Source organism: Astatotilapia calliptera, chromosome 11, assembly GCF_964374335.1.
Source record: "Astatotilapia calliptera chromosome 11, fAstCal68.1, whole genome shotgun sequence".
Lineage (NCBI taxonomy): Eukaryota > Metazoa > Chordata > Actinopteri > Cichliformes > Cichlidae > Astatotilapia > Astatotilapia calliptera.
This window is the reverse complement of record NC_137432.1, coordinates 35156161-35174543: the sequence shown is the minus strand read 5'-3', so window position 1 is coordinate 35174543 and position 18383 is coordinate 35156161. Positions and strand designations below refer to the sequence as shown.

General features: G+C 39.4%; 1 protein-coding gene across 5 annotated transcripts in view; it reads left to right on the top strand.

Annotated features, from left to right (window-relative positions):
• Positions 1-18383, top strand: part of rgl2 (ral guanine nucleotide dissociation stimulator-like 2) — a 32124-nt gene that overhangs the window by 10178 nt on the left and 3563 nt on the right. For 2 of the 5 annotated variants that reach the window (XM_080308171.1, XM_080308170.1), the window contains exons 3-19: positions 1393-1443; positions 3962-4009; positions 4482-4565; positions 4688-4854; positions 6300-6356; positions 7263-7459; positions 7932-8041; positions 8738-8953; positions 10133-10236; positions 11940-12024; positions 15110-15169; positions 16118-16204; positions 16294-16326; positions 16694-16815; positions 16943-17029; positions 17765-17858; positions 18013-18237. In XM_080308171.1, the coding sequence (XP_080164297.1) occupies positions 1393-1443; positions 3962-4009; positions 4482-4565; positions 4688-4854; positions 6300-6356; positions 7263-7459; positions 7932-8041; positions 8738-8953; positions 10133-10236; positions 11940-12024; positions 15110-15169; positions 16118-16204; positions 16294-16326; positions 16694-16815; positions 16943-17029; positions 17765-17858; positions 18013-18237 (1827 nt within the window). The remainder of the gene's footprint in view (positions 1-1392; positions 1444-3961; positions 4010-4481; positions 4566-4687; positions 4855-6299; positions 6357-7262; positions 7460-7931; positions 8042-8737; positions 8954-10132; positions 10237-11939; positions 12025-15109; positions 15170-16117; positions 16205-16293; positions 16327-16693; positions 16816-16942; positions 17030-17764; positions 17859-18012; positions 18238-18383) is intronic. The other 3 variants (XM_026183789.2, XM_026183787.2, XM_080308172.1) reach the window with 2 other exon arrangements.

Genomic DNA, 18383 nt, shown 5'->3' with positions numbered 1-18383 from the left:
GGTGTACGCGGTTAACAAGACAAAGCTCCTTGGGTCGTTTCTGGGAAGTGACACACAAATCCCTTTGGGGTTGCACTGGGAAGAGCATCTGGCATGAAAAGCTGCAAAATCAAACATGCAGAGTTACCAGCTGTGGTGACCTCTAATTTACTCTAGTTAAAGTAGCTCTAATTAACCCAACATGTCTTTGGACTCTGGGAGGAAACCAGAGTACCTAGAGAGAACCCACGAAGGCAGGAAAACATGCAAGCGCCACACAGAAAGACCCCACCCACAAATAAAGGGAGCCACTAATGCAGTTTGCAGGTCACTGCCCTAAGTGCTTCACACGGACGTATATGTCTATATATATATATGTCTATCTGCCGTTTTTTCCAGGAGTAGGTGGAGGCGCAAATAGAAACGTCATGCCAAATAATTTCTAAGGATTATTTTGCTCTCTGTCTGCTGGATATATAAGAAAGCAGCTATTGGTAATATTACTCGTAAGAAGTTTATAAGGAGAAATGCTAAATGTTTACAGCCTGTCTTTATGACAGCAAGTGCACAAGAAATAATACAATCATTGGTGTTTGCTATGCTAACAAACTATCTCACACACACAGCGCTGCTGAAGTCTCCAGTAGCACGACTTCACTCTGCAATGCCATTAGCCCCTAAATAAACACAGCTTGCTTCCTGGTTTAGTCGCTGTCTGAACGTTTATTACCTCTTGTTACAGGACTGCAGGCCTCTTGCTGCTCAAACTGCAGGCTGCCTACCACAGATGGCAACCTTCACAGTTATTTCTGTTTTTCTCAGTGTTGTTTTAAACAGACTACGCAGTCAGACTGGTTTATCTGCATAGGAAGGTCATCTACAAAGGGAAAGAGAGCAGGAGAACGGAGAGGAGATTGAAAGAGTGGGGCATTGTTCTGGAAATGGCTTCAGGGCTTTGTCAATGTATGTGTGTGTGTGTGTGTGTGTGTGTGTGTGTGTGTGTGTGTGTGTGTGTGTGTGTGCACTGATGAGGCATTTATTTGTGTGAACAGTGTGGCTGTGTTGGGGCTTTTCACATAGCCTGCTATATGTGTGTGAATGGGTGGAAAGTGACCCAGTGTAAATGAGTGTCGTCCTATGAACACCGTCATATTCTTGTCTGTGTTTGGAGTGTGTGTGTGTGTTTAAGTGTAATGGGTGTGTCTAGGTGATGTAGACCGATGGGGGTTGGGCTTAGGTCCTGCTTCAGGTGTGTCTTTGTGATAGAGAGCAAAAAAGGTTGAGAAGCAAACGTAAAGAGGTAAACATACAGATATGGGTCAACTGTGACAGGGGAGTTGATCAGAAACGAGTGAATAACAGATGAGAAGCAATGGAGAAAATAAGAACACTATTTCTGCGTTTATCCTGAAGATTTCCAGGAAGCTTAGGGATTCCTACCTGTCTGAACTTGCCCACGGAAAGGTAAGTTGTGGGACCATTTTGTCTCTTTTTTCAGTCTGTGTGCGTGTGTGTGTTTAGCCTGACTTCATGGGAAAAGACATAATCGCAGGCAGATTTGCATGGAAGTAAGCGGAGTTAGAATGGGTAGAATAACAGGTTTGATGAGTGCACGTTATATAATAAAGTGCTATAGGATCATTTTTGAATTGAAGGAGTACCTGTTTGAAACACTGACCTTTGGTCACTTTAAAGCAAGGTAATTTCATAAAAGCGAACAGAGGCGAGCATTGGTTTATTACAAATAATTACACTGCTGGTTTAATGAAGGGAATACAAGCCATCTATACCATCCTGGGAATGATTCTTGGCTTATACTGTGACTTTGAAAGTTTGCATATGAAAGAGATGACATGCAAAAATGAATGAAAATGTAAGTCAGGTTTCTGTTTGTGTGGTTAACAAACAGGAGCTTTCGAGGCCGGCGTGTTTTGCTGTTTTTGTTAGCAGAGTGTGTCTCCAAGGTGTTTCCTTTGCCTTTGCCTGTTGACTCATGATGAATATACGCTTTCTAATAGGTTTGGAGATTTCAGCAGACACCCAGTAAGACTTACTCAGTGCTTTACTCATGCATTTTTTATTGTGGAAAAAGTTACAGTTGTGAAAGCGTCAGGGTAAAGTGATATTTATCGGTGTATTAGTTAAATGCTTTGATCCAAATGTGAACTACAGAACAGGCCAACCCTTTACAAATTATGCGGCATGAGGTTAAAACCAACTGACATTTTAAAATACACAGACAGCTCCTTTGCTGTGAAAAGGTCCACTATCAAAAAGCAATAAAAATAAAATAAAAACAACTTTGTTTACATCACCTATTTATGCTTATATCAAACCACATGCTAAGTCATCTATCTTTAACTCAAACTGTAAAGATATAAATCAGATTTATGCACTAAAAAGGAGTGCAAAGGGAATGCAATCATTTTTTTTTTCAAGCAAAATGACCAATTCTGTGTAAAATATTGATTATGACTTCATAATTCAAAGTATTATTTAAGTATAGTACTTCAAGCATAATGGTAAGTATGATCATCCACAGCCCCTGCTACTGATAATTTCTGAACTACTGTTTTATTAGGTTGTTAGTGGTAAAGTCTAAATGTGTAGCATAAAAAACATAAAAAGCACTCACTGAAAAACCGATGATCAGTGTGACCTGCCTATGTTTTGTGAAATTATTTGAATTTTATTGTCAGTGGCCCAGGTATTTAATACATCTTTAATCAAGTTAGTCTAGAGAATAATGACTTTGTTAGTGAAATAATGAATGAGACTAAGCAAAGAAAAAATCTGCTGCATGGTAAAACAGACCTTTTTTTTTTATCTTATCAGTTTGCAGTATTTACCTCTCATTCACTCATTCACAAACACATTCAAAGAGTTTGTGTGCAATGTGTTCAGCGTCTGACTAAAGGACACTATTGGCATGTGGACAGGATCAGTCAGAGATTCAGCTGGATGTGAGTTAGAATTGCTACATCTGCACTCATTTTTAGACTTTAATCTTTGCTTTTTGTGTACTGTTGGATGACTTATCATCTCAAAGTTTTACTTACATAAAACCATTTGTAAAGCTTATGAGATAAATGTTGTATAGAAAAGCTAAAACACCTCATTGAAACCCTCATTCAAACTTGAGCAGTGTTTTCCAAAATCAGATGTGTTTCTTTTATTGCAAAATGTTTAATCTCCAGTGCAAGTATTTGCATTAACTAATGTTGCAGTTGAGCAGCTGTGTTAGGTTAAATGAAATAGAAATACTCTTTTAATCTGCAGAATCACACATGCATTTAAAACAGCTCTTTGCAATCAAAGGCCATCTGCCTTTTATCTCTCCGGCTGTTTTGACAGTATTAAAATGTCTCTGAAGTGTCACCGCATGTCTCAGGCTTCTTCTCCTCTCTCTCTAAAAATGTGCTGTGAGTCATGCAGTGTCTGCAACATGACATGGCTGCAGGATCCTACTATCCAAGAGCTGTTTGTGTCAATATGTAATTAATAAGTATGCAGTAATGGTGCCAAGTGTTTTTTGTTTGCAAGTGCTGTCTTATTCTGTTATTTCTATTAGGAATGTTTCTGTCTTTCTGTGGCAGACACGCTGTTGGTTGGAAAAAACTCTTGGTTCAACATTTTAATGCTTTGCACAATTTGATATAGACACCTTTAGTGTATGGGGCACAACAGACTTTGGATTATTCAGATGAGCCTGTCATTATTGTGCATGTGTCCCAGTCCAGGGAAAGATGTTTAGAAGCAGCGCTGCGTGACTTTTCCCAACAGTTGCAAATTAGGTTAAAATTAATTCTGGGTTGAATTACCTTTGCAGCCTGGTGTATTTTGGGTTGTGCTTCATCATTTTAAGGAGAACAAAGTAGATTATACGTGTTTTACTCTCAGTTTGGTCTTTTTTTTTAATTCTCTAATAAAATAGCTAAGACATGTGATTTGGTTTTGACTCTTGTGTGTCTCTCTTTCTCAGGCGGAGCCCTCTCCGATGAAGACTACCTGGTACTGTCCTCTAGATTTGGTAAGGGTTTCACATTGCATGGGGATTCACAGCCTGTGAGCTAGTACCAGTATAAAGTAGGGTGACTGTGTCAGGGACTGTCCCTGAGGTTAAACTGGATTGTTTCATGTCCCATCTGAGTTGCAAATTAGCCAAAGTGGAATACAAAATAAATTCTTTGTTTGAATTTGCAGCTTGATGAATTTGGACTGTTTCTTGCACTGGTTCAAACAAGTGTGATTTCACACACTGTTGTTGTTGTTGCATAAAGGAACACAATAACCATAAAGATAAGATAAACATAAAGATTTTATCTCCATTTTTTTTAAATTAAACTGTCTGATCATGTACGTCTGTTCATTTCAGTTAATGGTTTAACAACAATTTCTGCCACTCATTATTAAATATATTTTAAAAACTTCAAAGTATGCATTAGTCATAAGCAGCAATCTTCATATAAACAGTGTCTTTACTGTCTGTCTTTGCTCTACAGCCCACTGTGGTGGAGGAGGAGGAGGATGGGGTGATCTACACAGTTACTGTCAAGCAGCACCATGGTGGACCCAACAGTCCAATGGTAAGTTTAATGTGACTGACTGGGTAAACTATTTGAGATGAGAGGTTTGTGGGGGTTGCAGTAACATTGTTTCTTTCTTTTTTCCTCACTTTTGATCTCATTTCTTTCCCATTTTCTTCCAGTCCACAGTTTCCAAATCCCAGTGTGTGAAAGCAGGCACAGAAGAGAAGTTGGTGCTCCACCTCCTCCACTCATTTTGTATGGGCGACTCCTCCTTCATCACCATCTTTCTCTCCACCTATCGATCCTTCACCACCACGGGGAGAGTGCTGGACATCCTCAGTGACAGGTAGGAGACTTTTAGCTGTGATCATTAAAATGAAAAAGAATTTAAAAGGCAGTAAGATCAAAGAAACCAGAGCGACGGCATACTTGTTAAACTGTAGAAACAAATTAAATTAAACTTTTTTTACATTAGACCACATAGAGGCATAGTACGCTTTGACTCTTATCACACTGAAAAATTGAGGAGATATGTTAAAACATCATGTTCTGTTACATGTTTTTAATTGCATGTTGTATATTTTCATGGTATAGATGTTTTTGTATACTTATTGTTGATAACAACATATATGTATCTCTGCTGGAGGTTTCTTCTATTAGCACACATATATGAATCATCCTCTCCAAAAAAAAAAAGTTTGACCTGTATCCTAGTTTTAGAGAGTTTTAAACCTTTACTAAACACAAACATATTGGAGTTTAACTTTGACCTGACGATTGTGTCAGATGAAAAGTCATGTGTTACCAAACTGATTACAGTCCCTCCAGAGATAAATATGGAGCTGTTATCCAGATCTGTTATCTGGTGGATATCCAGGTAACAGATATCTTCCTGTTTGTCTGATGCTTGTTTTCTGCTAACTAACTGTTGACAACTTTTTAAAGCCAAATAAAAAGCTCAGTCATCATAGCTTTTCAGATTCTCCACATTGACTTTTCCCTTGCATAGAGCAGAAGCCAACACAAATATGATTGGTTGACAGGATACATGGATACTAATAGAAACAGAAACCAATCCATCCTGTAGAGATTTTTACTGGAAAAGGAAAGTTTTGACACACATGACACTAAAAACAAAGCCAGGAAGCTAACAGTCATTCAGATTCATCCTGGAAGGTCTTGTCATGGAAATCCATTGATTAGTTGTTAGGATTTTTCAAGATCAACACAGCCTGTGAGCCTCATTTCCTATTAGCCACTGCTAAATAAGAAGCTAAAGAATAAAGTTCAGTTCATTGCTTATGATTCAAAACTATACACCTAGTTTTCTCAAGATACACAGGTGTTATTGTGGCTTTGCAATTCGTCTTCAAGCCATTTTTAAACAGGGATTTCTAAAATACTTGTAAAGTTAAAGACATTTCACATAGCAGGAAGCACCTGTGTGCTGATTTAAAATAACTGCAGCTTAGTTCTTCTTCTTAGAAACATTACTCAGCAAAATAAGAAAACTGCTTGTGGAATTTCCTTCCACCAAATAAAGGAAGTTTATATATGATACACCTAAAATTTTCCAGAGATGCAACAGGAAAGAGAGTGAGAGAATCAGCAGGAATGTAAACACCAAAGCCTTTGCGAAAAAATATCTTTGGAAAAATAAGTCATATATAAAACCACCGGAAAACTGAAGTGCTATTTATGATACAGCAGATGCAGCTATCTGAAGCTGAATGATACTTTCAAGCTGGTTTTCTTTTTCTGCTCCATGATTTTTTCGTTTTTTGTTCACAGGCTGGAGAACCCACCCGGGGACAGCGAGAGAAGTCAGATAAGACAATCTTTTAACAAGTGAGTTTTTGAATAGCTAACCAAAATCTTTTCGAGTGCTTGAGTTACTTTAGTATCTTCATGCCATAACAACAACTGCTGCGAACGGTTTTGCTTCTTTCTTTCATTCTTTTTTTTAAGGGGAATATTATTTTTACCAGGCAGGGTGTTTTTAAAAACTGAAACAGAAACTTTCATGTTACACATCATTTCAACAGCTGCTGCTATTAAAATCAGCGTGAGCACAAAACAAAGAGTAGTTAAAAGCTTTTTCTGGGGTATAAATCTCTTTCTGCAGAGAGTAAGTAAAGGAAAACAAGCTGTAAAATCTGAGAATTGTTGCTAAATGTCCGTTTTACAAGGATACACTAATGAACTGAAATCCAAAAGTGTTTTGAATTTTCCAAAAAGCTTGTATAAGATATGCTCCAGTCAAGCTTGTTCATTGAAGACTGTCTCGTAAGTGCCTGCCTGGTGAATTCCAGCCAGTTTCATGATAACTGGGGCGTCTTTCTTTGCAGAGGTGCTCGGTGCCACTGGCAGACTTACTTTTGTACCACTTCTTGTAAGCAGACTTGTCCTTCAAACTAAAATCTTGACCCTTTGGGTCCACTAGGCTCATGTCTAATCTGCTATTCTTGTCTAAACGCCTGAAGAAGGTGATTTATTGGAAACTTCTTAGATGTGTTGAAAAATATCAATATATCCAATCGATTCCAATCTCATTCCGTCATCCAGCACAGGCAGACCGGTCACATATCACATGCAATCTTAGCAAACACTAGAATAAATCTGAGGATTAGTCTTTTCAGTTGCAAGGCAGAAAATGTGTTATTTCGTTTATGTTCTTGCACCAGCCTCTCGAGTCGTTCCCCTTTCTTTTCTTTAATTCCTCCCATCCTTATCTCCATGTCTCTATCCCTACAGAGCAGTGTGTACAGTGTTCAGCACGTGGCTGTCAGAGTATCCTGAAGACTTTAAGAGTTTGGGGGACCCCTCTCGCTTGCTACGCTTGGCTCCCCTCCTCCCTCATGACTCCTCATCTGCTGCTGATCTCCGCGCTCGCTTCCTCAGGATAGCCGAGGAGCTCAGCGAGAAAGCCCTGCTCCCAGATACCCATAAAGGTCTGTGTTTTAACTGGGATTTAAATGACAGTGTTATGGCCTTGTTCAGTGAGGTCATCAAGAAATATATATTTCTTCTCACTTGAAATCAAATGGAGACTGCAAGAATGGAAATATATACAATCTGGATTTGTTGTGACTATTTTCACCTAAAATTATTTTCTCTGAACATAACATCATTTTTCCCAGATATCCTGAACATTATTATGAAAACTAAAGGTTTTAGTTACTGCTTTTTCCATCTGGTTTGTCAGTGAAAGATCTCAACAACTATTAAATCAGAAGCAATGCTGACATACCTATTCCAAAGCAAAGATTCAGAAAGTAATTAAAACAAACAGTAACAATTACTCCTTTCAGTTTTGTGCTAATTTGCTACACAACCCCCATTTCAGCTGCTTATTTCTCCCATAGTCACCACAGCTCTGAACAATCTGATGCACATTTACTTGATCAGTGTCACTATTTGCAGATCAAACCAGTTTCACCAGCCCTCCTCCTGATGCCTCCAAGTTTGAACCTACCAGCATCCTTGGATTCTCTGGAGCGCTGATTGCCGAGCAGCTCACCATGATAGAGACTGTGAGTTTACCCTGAAGACAGAACACTTTCTAAGTAATGACCTGTGGTGACAAAATGTAAAACACTGCACTCCTTAAATGGTAAATGGCCTGTATTTGTATAGCTTTTACTAGTCCCCCCTAGGGACCCCAAAGCGCTTTATACACCCAGTCATCCACCCATTCACACACTGGTGGAGGCAAGCTACAGTTGTAGCCACAGCTGCCCTGGGGCAGACTGACAGAAGCGAGGCTGCCATATCGCGCCATCGGCCCTTCTGGCCAACACCAGTAGGCGGTAGGTAAAGTGTCTTGCCCAAGGACACAACGACCAAGACTGTCCGAGCCGGGGCTCAAACCGGCAACCTTCCGATTACAAGACGAACACCCAACTCTTGAGCCACGATTGCCCCTTACGTCTCTGGAGACTTATGTGATCGTTTCAAACATTTACTAATCATGTGTGCTTTCAGTTTGAGTTCAATCTGCTTTTTATTGTCTTAATCCTGTTTTTTGTATTGATACTTTTTCAAACAGCAGTTTGATTAAAATACGCAGAAGTAAGAGAAAGAGAAGTGTCCCACTCTCAGAATCTCAAATGTTTTCATAAGGAAATTTAAATAGGATGACCTCTGAGTTCAGTTTATGTTGTTTAATCAATGATTTGTAAGCAGTTTTTACAGATCTTAGTTATAGTTGTAATTCTCACCTCTTTCAGGAGCTTTTTGTCCGTCTGGTCCCGTACCACTGCCTCGGATCGTTGTGGTCTCAGAGGGACAAGAAGGGGAGGGAAGGAGTTTGTTGGTCAGTCCGTGCCACTGTGCGTCAGTTCAACAAGTTGGCCAATGCTGTTTTAGCATCCTGCCTCTGGCCGACAAAACTGCGGAGCCAGCAGAGAGCTCGACTGCTGGAGAAATGGATCAGCGTGGCAGAGGTCAGTAGAATGAAGTCACAATATATAAAATTCAATGCAACAAACACATATTTTGTATCAATCTCAATAAGTCTCAATAAGAAATTGAGGTCTCTGTGAAATTAAACTATTAACTGTATTCCACTTGGAGTTTCAAGGCATCCAAAAACCTCAAGCCTGCTTTAAATCCTTCAGTAATCCTCTAACTGTAATCGTATGCTCAGCTCTGACTCTGCACAAATCATGGCAAAGTCACAGTTGCTAGGATTCTGGTTATACTTTTATATTAATCCATAGCTGTGAGCACCACACGTTATGTCACAGTCTTCTCTCCATCAATGAGGAACAAATAACAAAAAATACTCTGGTGCATTTTTTTGAGAATGCAATGCAGAGTTAATATCGTTTTTCAGGGTAAATTCCCCTCACAGATAAATGAATTAGAAAGCAAACCCAGAAAATCGAACCCATAAGTTGTTTTTTGGGTGTTTTTTAAGCTGTGTTTCACTGATATGAACAGGATATTTGAGAAACGGTGCAAAATCATTACACAGCCAAAGAAATGTTCTTTTCTGTTTTCCATTTTCCAGCAACTCCAAACAAAAATATATGTTTACCTCAAGATCAAATGAGATCTTTTTCAAAACCAGCATTTTTTTGGACTGCATGTAAGTGTTAAGTGCTCCTGGTGTATGTTTCTGTACACGATGAGCAAATAGTGTAGGAAATGAGCTCTTCCAGTAACACCAGCGCTGAGTCAAACAATGTGATGTACGACCTCTGGGCAATGGGAAACGTTTGCATCTGCTTACTGTGAAAGAGAAAATGTGGATTAAGTGAAATCTGTAGCAGTGTTAGAGTTACCGTGCAGATCACTCAGCTTCTTTAAAATATTAAATTGCCTGCAGCAATGACAAGCTCTGCTCGAACACACACAAGCACAAAACATATCGTGTCCCTGTCTGCTATGGCCTCCAGCTTTAATTCTCCCTTTTTTCCTCTGGTTTGCTGGAAACCTGGCGTTCCGGTCTCACCCTATGTTTGTTATGAGACAAACCCCTTTAGCAGCATCCATTATTCAGCACATCAAGGTGACAGCGTAACTCAATACTCGGCAGACCCACAGCCACAGGTGTTCTCAGTTACACTATACCATGAGATGCAAACGGTGGTATTTGTCTTTGTACGTTCTTTCAACAGGCGTGTCGAGCCAGGAAGAACTTCTCCTCGCTGTACGCTATTGTGTCTGCCCTCAAGAGTAACCCCATCCACCGGCTGAGGAAGACGTGGCAGGACACCGACAGGTCTGAGGCTGCAGTACTCCCTGTTTTAGTGCAGAGGCTTTATAATCAAATATGTGGAAAACAATCTAAGAGAGGAAAAGTGCAGGATTACAGCTCGAAACAAGGGCATTTAAAGGCTATGGTGATCATTCTAAACAGGTTCATGTTAAGTATTGGAGCAGCAGCATGAACAGCTGGTCTCAAATATTAGTTTATTTAAGTATATCCATCCATCCATCCGTCCAACCATCCGTTTTCTGTCTGGGTCTGGGTTATGGGGGGCTGTAGTCTAATTTGAGATACTCAGACCTCCCTCTCTCTAACCTCGTCTTCCATCTCCTCTGGGTGGACACAGAGGCATTCCCAAGAATGTAATCTCTCCATCATGTCCTGGGTCTACCCTGAGGTCTCCTCCCAGCTGAACTTACTCAAAACACCAGAAGGCATCCAGAAGGCATCCCTGTCAGATGCTGAACCACCTCTCCTTAAATGTTTTTATAAATATCAGAATATAAAATCATGCTTATACATCTTATATTAGGGGTCTGAAGTGCAAAATAAGAAAGGAATATTGTGCATTCTTTCATTTTTATTATCTTTTTCATTAATAATAGAAAATAAAAAATAATTGGATAACTATACATTCAAACTATTTTTGTCTGTTTTGTGCACTAAATCTTAAAGTCGGACATACATCTGGATTGTAATACTTAAAACAGTATCACCAGTTTTAAGTACTTTCTGATGTACAGTGCAGTAGACAATACTGAATTAGTATGGGTAAACAAGGCTCTTTATGGTAATCGAGGAATGGCACCAGTGCTGTCTCAGGTATCAGGCTGCAGTTTCTTGAACCTGAGAGAAACAAAGGTGTTCCACATTCTCGATAATTAGACATGCCCCTCTTGAAAATCAGTTTGGCTTTGGATAGGAATAATGCCGAGCTGGAGGAGACAAAGACTCCCACATGCTCACAGGGACCAGGCGGGTTAAACTGTTGAATGTCTGAGTCAGCTGAGTCAGACGTGCGGGTACTGCTGAGAAACGTTCAGGCCTGCAGTGCAGGTGGGAAACTGGTTTAGGAGTTGGAATCAAACGGACGGCTGATGTGTTACTTTGCTAGATAATTAAAGCTTTTTGCTTTAGAGCACTTTTTGTAAGAATTCTTATTCATTGAAAAAACAGTCAAAGACTACAAAATATATAATTTTATATAATTTATTTACATACTACAAAAACAACCATATTTAGAGAAGGCTAAGGAACTTGGAAAGGAAAGCGTCTGGACTTCTTTAAGTTGCTTGAAGACATTTCACCTCTCATCCGAGTCCCAGATTTAAGCCCTATGGGAGTGTCCCCCCAACAGGGACAATGGACCCCCTAATGATCCAGATATAACTTCATATTGCACACACTGCACCATCGCTGTTTTAATATTATTTTATAGCATCAGTTTTCTGGGATGTAACTGCCTGCTGTTCAAACTAGATGTTAACTCCATTTCTAAATTACCTCAGGTGTCTCTTTCTGTGATATTGTCTTTTAAAAAAACCCTTTCATATTATCTCATATGGGATATCATGCAATACAATAACAGTAAATCTGTGCCTGGCTAACGTCATTCAAGCTCAAGCTTGCACAAATGATCTTCATTATATTTTAGTAGACTGAATAATATAAGACTACAAATCAGTCTTTATCTTACTGATCTGGTTACTTTACAGAGAGGCGTTGAGGAAATATGAGGAACTGTCAGAAATCTTCTCAGACAAGGACAACTATTCACAGACCAGAGAACTCCTGAAGGAGGTAAGTGGCAGGGATTAAGGGTGTAATGATAGTGGACTGTATGTCTTCAAAGTTGGCTGAGGTAAAAACAGGATCAAATGCCGAATGATGACATCAGTTACATTATACTGTGCGAAGAAAGCAGATTCAGTGAGAAATTTGATATTTTATTTATGGCACACTGAGGCTGCTTTCTACTTGGGTCACGACACATCACGAAACCAGCAAGTAAAAAGTGAAATCATCAAACACGTGTGTTCTAGACATCTTGTCATTTCACTGTACGTGTTGATTAATGATGAAACTAGCTGGAAGCAGCATCTTATGCTGGAAAGCTGCCGCTTTGAGCTCTCAGTGACGGGGCTGTTGTGTTGGAGCGGTCTTGGTTTAGAGTCAGATTTCAGCAACTCTTGTAACGACTTGGACTCGTTTCATGGCTATTTTTACTCAGACCTGTGCTGCTCTTGGCTACCGTTAGAGGCTTTTATGTCTTATCTTTGTACTGTCTTGCTAAAAAAAACAACTTCCAAGGACTCTTTTCCCTATTCCTTTATCGCTCCAAAAACATTGATTTTGAAAGTATGCTGTAGGTGCATGAAGTCATGATGCATTAGGCTTATATAACAGAGCCTGTTTGGGGACTTTACTCGATATCATCACATTTTTTAAATCTGCTATATTACGTATGAGCTAATTCATTTGGGTAGTACTCTCCCAGTATCTAATATTCCTTTTTTTCTAACATAAGAATGAAACAGGATGTTTCTGATAATCCATTAAAAGCTTTAAAAGGCACCATCAGCGCAAACTCAGCAGGGAGGTGTAGCTCAGTGACTCTAGTTGAGAGACCTAGCAGAAACAGGCTGGCTGCAGGATGTATCTGGACACCTGTCAAAGTGTCCAAGCTTCCATCCAAGGACCATGTACGCTCACACAGTAGTTTCTTGTTACATTGAGATATGATAAATGATCATTTCTTTTTGCAAAGAGAGGAGTTGCCCTCCGTTGGCCATGAAAATAATGCAGGTTCTCAGTTGGCTTCGTTTTCAGTCCGTCCTTTATATACAGTCTTTGCTTAACACAGCATGCACTGACTGCACCGATGTCTGTTAATGCTCAAACAGCAGCTCTGTAAAACCATGTGGTCACTTTGCTATTTCACATGCTGGTGGTATGAGACATTTATTAATGTGCCTGTCATCTGTCATCACATTTATTAAATTCATATTTGCACAGACTAAACCAGAGCCTAACCATCCACGGAGAAAGATGACTGCTATGCAGGCCAGAAAACAGTGTAATCTTCATTAGTACAAGTGCCCTTATTCTGTCAGCGTTTCCACTGTGAAACACCCATTTGAAGATGCATTATATTTAGTTTGCACCGTGTCAGCGAGTTTGGGAAATTGGCAGAATTAGCAATGTTTTGATTTTCTATAATGGTGCAGCGCGAGCATCAGTGGCTTTGCATTAGCTCTGATTTTACCCATGATACCCCCAAAGGAATTCATCCAAACATTTTCTTTCATTTCTGAAGCTTCACTCTGAGCTTTGATGTCAGAAAAACACCACTGCCTTCTGTTGCCCTTTGATTTTTTTTCTCTCCCTCACAGTAACTTGCTCCTCTTCATCTCACAGCTTGTCTAAAAATGACTACAACCAGCAGGCAGGGTGTAAGATGAATGATTCAGTCTAATAAAAGACTAAACTGAACGTTAGGAGAAATAAATTATTCACAAAACTGTCACAGAAACATTTGACAGTAATACCGCTTTATTATGATGTTTATGGCAAGTTTTGACTGTTTCTCTTCCCTGATGCTAAGTTTTCATGACAGATCTTTTGACTGAACGCTTCTAACTTTCTTATTAATGTTGTGAAAAGGATTTTAATGTGTGCTTAGGTTACCTGAAAATTAATCATGACAGAATTAGGTTTTACAGTATCTAATTTAGTGGTAAATAAAAGTCTTTACTTGCAAGCATTGCAAGTAAAGATAAAATGTGAGACATTTTCACAGATAAACATTGGATATACCTATAAATGTTGATGGAAATGGAAAAAGTACATTACAAAACATTCTACCATGGTAGAAGGATTAATCCAGAAAAAAATCTTTAGAAATTCCACAATTAAACCTGCATATTTTAATTAAGACCAACCGCATTGCTTGATTTTAAAAGGTTGGATCAACGTTGTCTCATTGTAGAGGCTGGCAGTGGAAAAGAAATACCACAAGCTAACATTACCTGACACTAAAACCTGATCAGCTCATCAACACCAGTATGTTTTTTTTTCTTCCAACAAGGCCCAGGCTGCAGCAGCATCCCTTGAAACTCCAGATGCGTCTAATTGTGTGGTGATTCAGGGATTTCTTTATTGCATCAGATTGGAATTTATAATGTAATTAGGTTGGCTAACACAGGCATATATTACACAGCAGCCAGAAGCATTTGTGATGGAATGGGGTTCATTAGAATTCCTTTACAAAAAATGAACATTTAATTAATTAATATCAGATAAAATCTCTTTTTTCTTTGTAAATTTACCTTTTTTATTTAAATAACCCACTATTAGATTTGTTGTACTGTCTCAGTGTAATAACTTTCTTCCAAAGTCCATAATTTTTTATACAATTAATATCTAATAATGTTAATAATATACAATTTGTTGTACATTATAAACCAAGTTAGATAACATCTATTTTAACAATGTATGGCATGTCTAAGGCCTGACCTCAGGGAGTTTTTATCATCTTCAAGTTCACTGTTTTGCATTTTCAGCCTTTTGTCAGCAAAAACGTCTCTGACAAACTCACAAATACAAATTATGTCAGCTCTCAAAATCAAGAGCTTTTATTTTGTGTTCAGTTTTAAGCAACTGTAAGTGCAAATAAGTGCTAGTTTGGTGTCCCAGTGGCCTCTGCTGGCATTTCCATCTTTTTGGGTGTAACACGTACTTTTATTGTTGACCAAATGCAATACAGTACAATACAGTTGTCACTGTAAGTATTGTTGTTGTTCTGAAAGTAGAGGAGGAGAATTGATTACGTTCTACTAATCCAGGTTGAAACTCGGGATTTCCCTCTGGTTTTTTTCTCTTGCAGGAGGGCACGTCAAAGTTTGCCAACCTGGAAAACAGGCTCAACAACAGATACCTTAACAAGGTAACTGGAAATACTGTCAAAACTTGTTGTGGAGATTAAACATCTGACAGTGGAAGAATACTTGGTTAAAAACAGGTTGGGTTGTTTGTGTGATAATGAACTCCCTTAACAACCTTTAAAAAGAGATTGTAGGGGGACACTACTTAAATGCCTCAAGTGTGCCGCTCTTAGCTTTCGTCCACAGTTTGACTTAAATAACCCTCAGTGGAGTGTCAAATAAATTTGGGATTACATCATCAAGACTTTCCACATAGCTGCAGCAGCAGAGGAGTCCTTTAAAATGACCTTATGGTCTTCTGCAGAGGCAAAACCTCAGATCTGCATGCACATAAAAGACAACAATTTTCACTAACTTTACAGCGCACATCTGGGGTACATACCAAACATTTTAGCCTGAGGGGTTGTACACCCCCACCGTCCTTTATGGTAGACCTTGGAAAAATGTGAAATGATGTAAGACCCTGCAACCGTGTCATGAGCGTTATAAAAGACAGAGACACCGTTTTAGATGAAGTTTGAGGGCTTACAGAATGACACGAGCGCTGTCTTATTGCATGCACAGCGTATGTACTGCAGAGCGTGGTTTCAGCATGTCACTAATGTGCGAGTAGGCAACGTTTTTTGGGGGGAGTTAAAAGTACTTTCCTGACAGCTTAACATATTGGTTAACACAAGTTAAACTCTGCATTCAGACACTAACACTGTTGAGCGGGGGTGTTTCATTGGTTTAATAGAGGGTTGTGAGGGCGATCGACCAGCATGCAACAGCAAAGTGGAACAGCGAGCTGTTGTCTTTGTGTATGTGCGTGATGAGCTAAATCCCAAGCCACTGTTTGAAAAATAGCTGCAGGCGGCAGCTCTGAAATCCCTCGCTGTGTGGGCTCTTTACATTGTGAGTAGAAACCTCTGAGGAAACTGATGAAACACTTTCTTTTATTTCTCACACAGTCCAACGCGCAGGGCACCGTGCCCTACCTGGGTATCTTCCTCACAGACCTCACCATGCTGGACACGGCAGTCAAAGACAGGCTGGATGTAAGTTGATTTCATCTGTGTCACGTCCCCTGGACTTTTTATTTTACAATTCTTGAGCTGACATAACAGATTCTGTCACTCCTTTGCAGAACGGCTACATCAACTTTGACAAAAGGAGAAGAGTAAGTGCTGCAATACACATCAGTTTGAGAGATAAAAGGTTCAAAGTTGAATACGTGATCTGTTTTAATGCTTATGATAAGAGACATTCTGCATTTGGTTAAGCTGATGCCCTGATACTAAGCAGTTTTGAACAGAGTAAGCTCCACTTTTTGCAGCATTAACATAAGCTGCTAGTGTAAGTAAGAAAAGAGTGTGTAAGAGGGAGCAGTAACATAATATCTGAGGGAGGAAATGATTAAGTGTAGGGTGCTGAGAGGTGCTTCTGATACAGATGAAAAAAACTGGCACAGTGATAAGAGAACAGCTAACACGGGTGGGGTTTTTTTTGTTGTGAAACTTTGTGGTGATATGGCTCTTTGTTAACAGGAATTTGAGGTTTTAGCTCAAATCCGGCTCCTGCAATCATCCTGCAAAAACTGTGTTTTCACTGCTGACGAGGCCTTCGTGCAGTGGTATAACAGCGTGCCTACTCTGAGGGAAGAGGAAAGGTGTGTATGCATTTGGTTACAGTCGAGACAACCAAAAACTGCCTTGAATGAATTCATTATTTTAAAGACAGCTGCTGTAGCACGTGTTGATGGATGAAGAATGATAAAGTTATCCTTAATTTTTCAGTTATAGGCTGTCCAATGAAATCGAAGCACCTGGCGACCCGAGCCCTCGCGGTCATGCCCCAGCTGTCGTTATCACACAGTGTCCAGAGTAAGCTAAGCAGAGCTCACTGACTCATTCATAAACATACACATAACACTAAATATAAGTATATATATGCAATACCACATATACAGTTTAGGATATAGAATTTTAATGGGAAGCGGATTTTGGCTTCTCAACTCGTCAGTTGGTGACCACTGCAGTAAAGAAGCTTTAAAAAATATTTCTCACTACATTGGCAACAAACCAGAGCCCTGGATTGGTTACAGATATTTTTTAGGTTTTATGATACTTTTTGTAATTATCCACTTTTACCACTGGAGGGCAGGATTTCAGCCATTAAAGAAGTGCTCATGTTAAATTTTTGATATTTCTTTTTAGTCCTGCCTTCATTTCCTCAAGAAGATTTATGTTTTATCAGACTGTCATTCTAAATAATAATTTAATGACTAATCTGGTTAAATTAATGTTGCATGAACTCACTCCACCATCTTGTGGAATAAGCTGGTACTAAATAAAAGTACAGACCTATTTCAACTTAAGCTAATATCTCTTTGGACCTAAGGTCACGGTGGTTGTTTCTTCGTAGGTTTAAGTTTTTTAATAATTTTCATAGAAACAAATTTGAGCCTTTAAGCCTGTGCTGCTTAAAATTTATATTTTAACTGTTTAACTAAAGTTTAACTTTAGTGTAAAAACTTTTTTGCAAATTTGTAACAAATAAACCAGTTTCCCTGACAAGTTTCTCAGATTGTTGTGTTGTGTGTTTTCATGCATTTCCAGTCTAAGCACCTCCCGAACCAGCCTGGCTGGTGACAGTGACAGCTTCTTTGACTTTCACTCACCCGTCAATAACCTGCTTTCAAAGCTCACAAAGGTAAGTCACTCAACAACAGTCATCAGTCAGGTTTCTGTTTATATTATGTCATTTCACAGTAGGCAGGCTGGACTGTTTTGCATGTTTAAATATACAGATTCGTTTCCGATTCCACTCAGTCATTATCATTTTCATGATTACTGTTCTACTGCAGCATATGAGATCTCCGTCTGTGTCCTGTCTGGATGTTGACACGTCCCCTCCTACCAATGAATCCAACCCTGCCACGCTGACTCCAACCACTCCTACAAAATCACACCGTCGATCAGCCTCCTGTGGCAACAATCCCCCTGGTAACATCCAAGGGTCAGGGGCAGACATGCGGATCATCAGGATACGGATGGACCTGGAGGATGGAAACCTGTATCGGAGTATACTGGTACGAATCCAAACCATTTGTCTCTAATTAAAATCAGCACAGAAGCCTTTGTCATTAATTTATCAGTGACAATTTGCACTTACAGCTTCTCCTCCTATCTGCAAGGACCCCATAATCATAGTAATCAGAGTCAGATCCTCAGGATA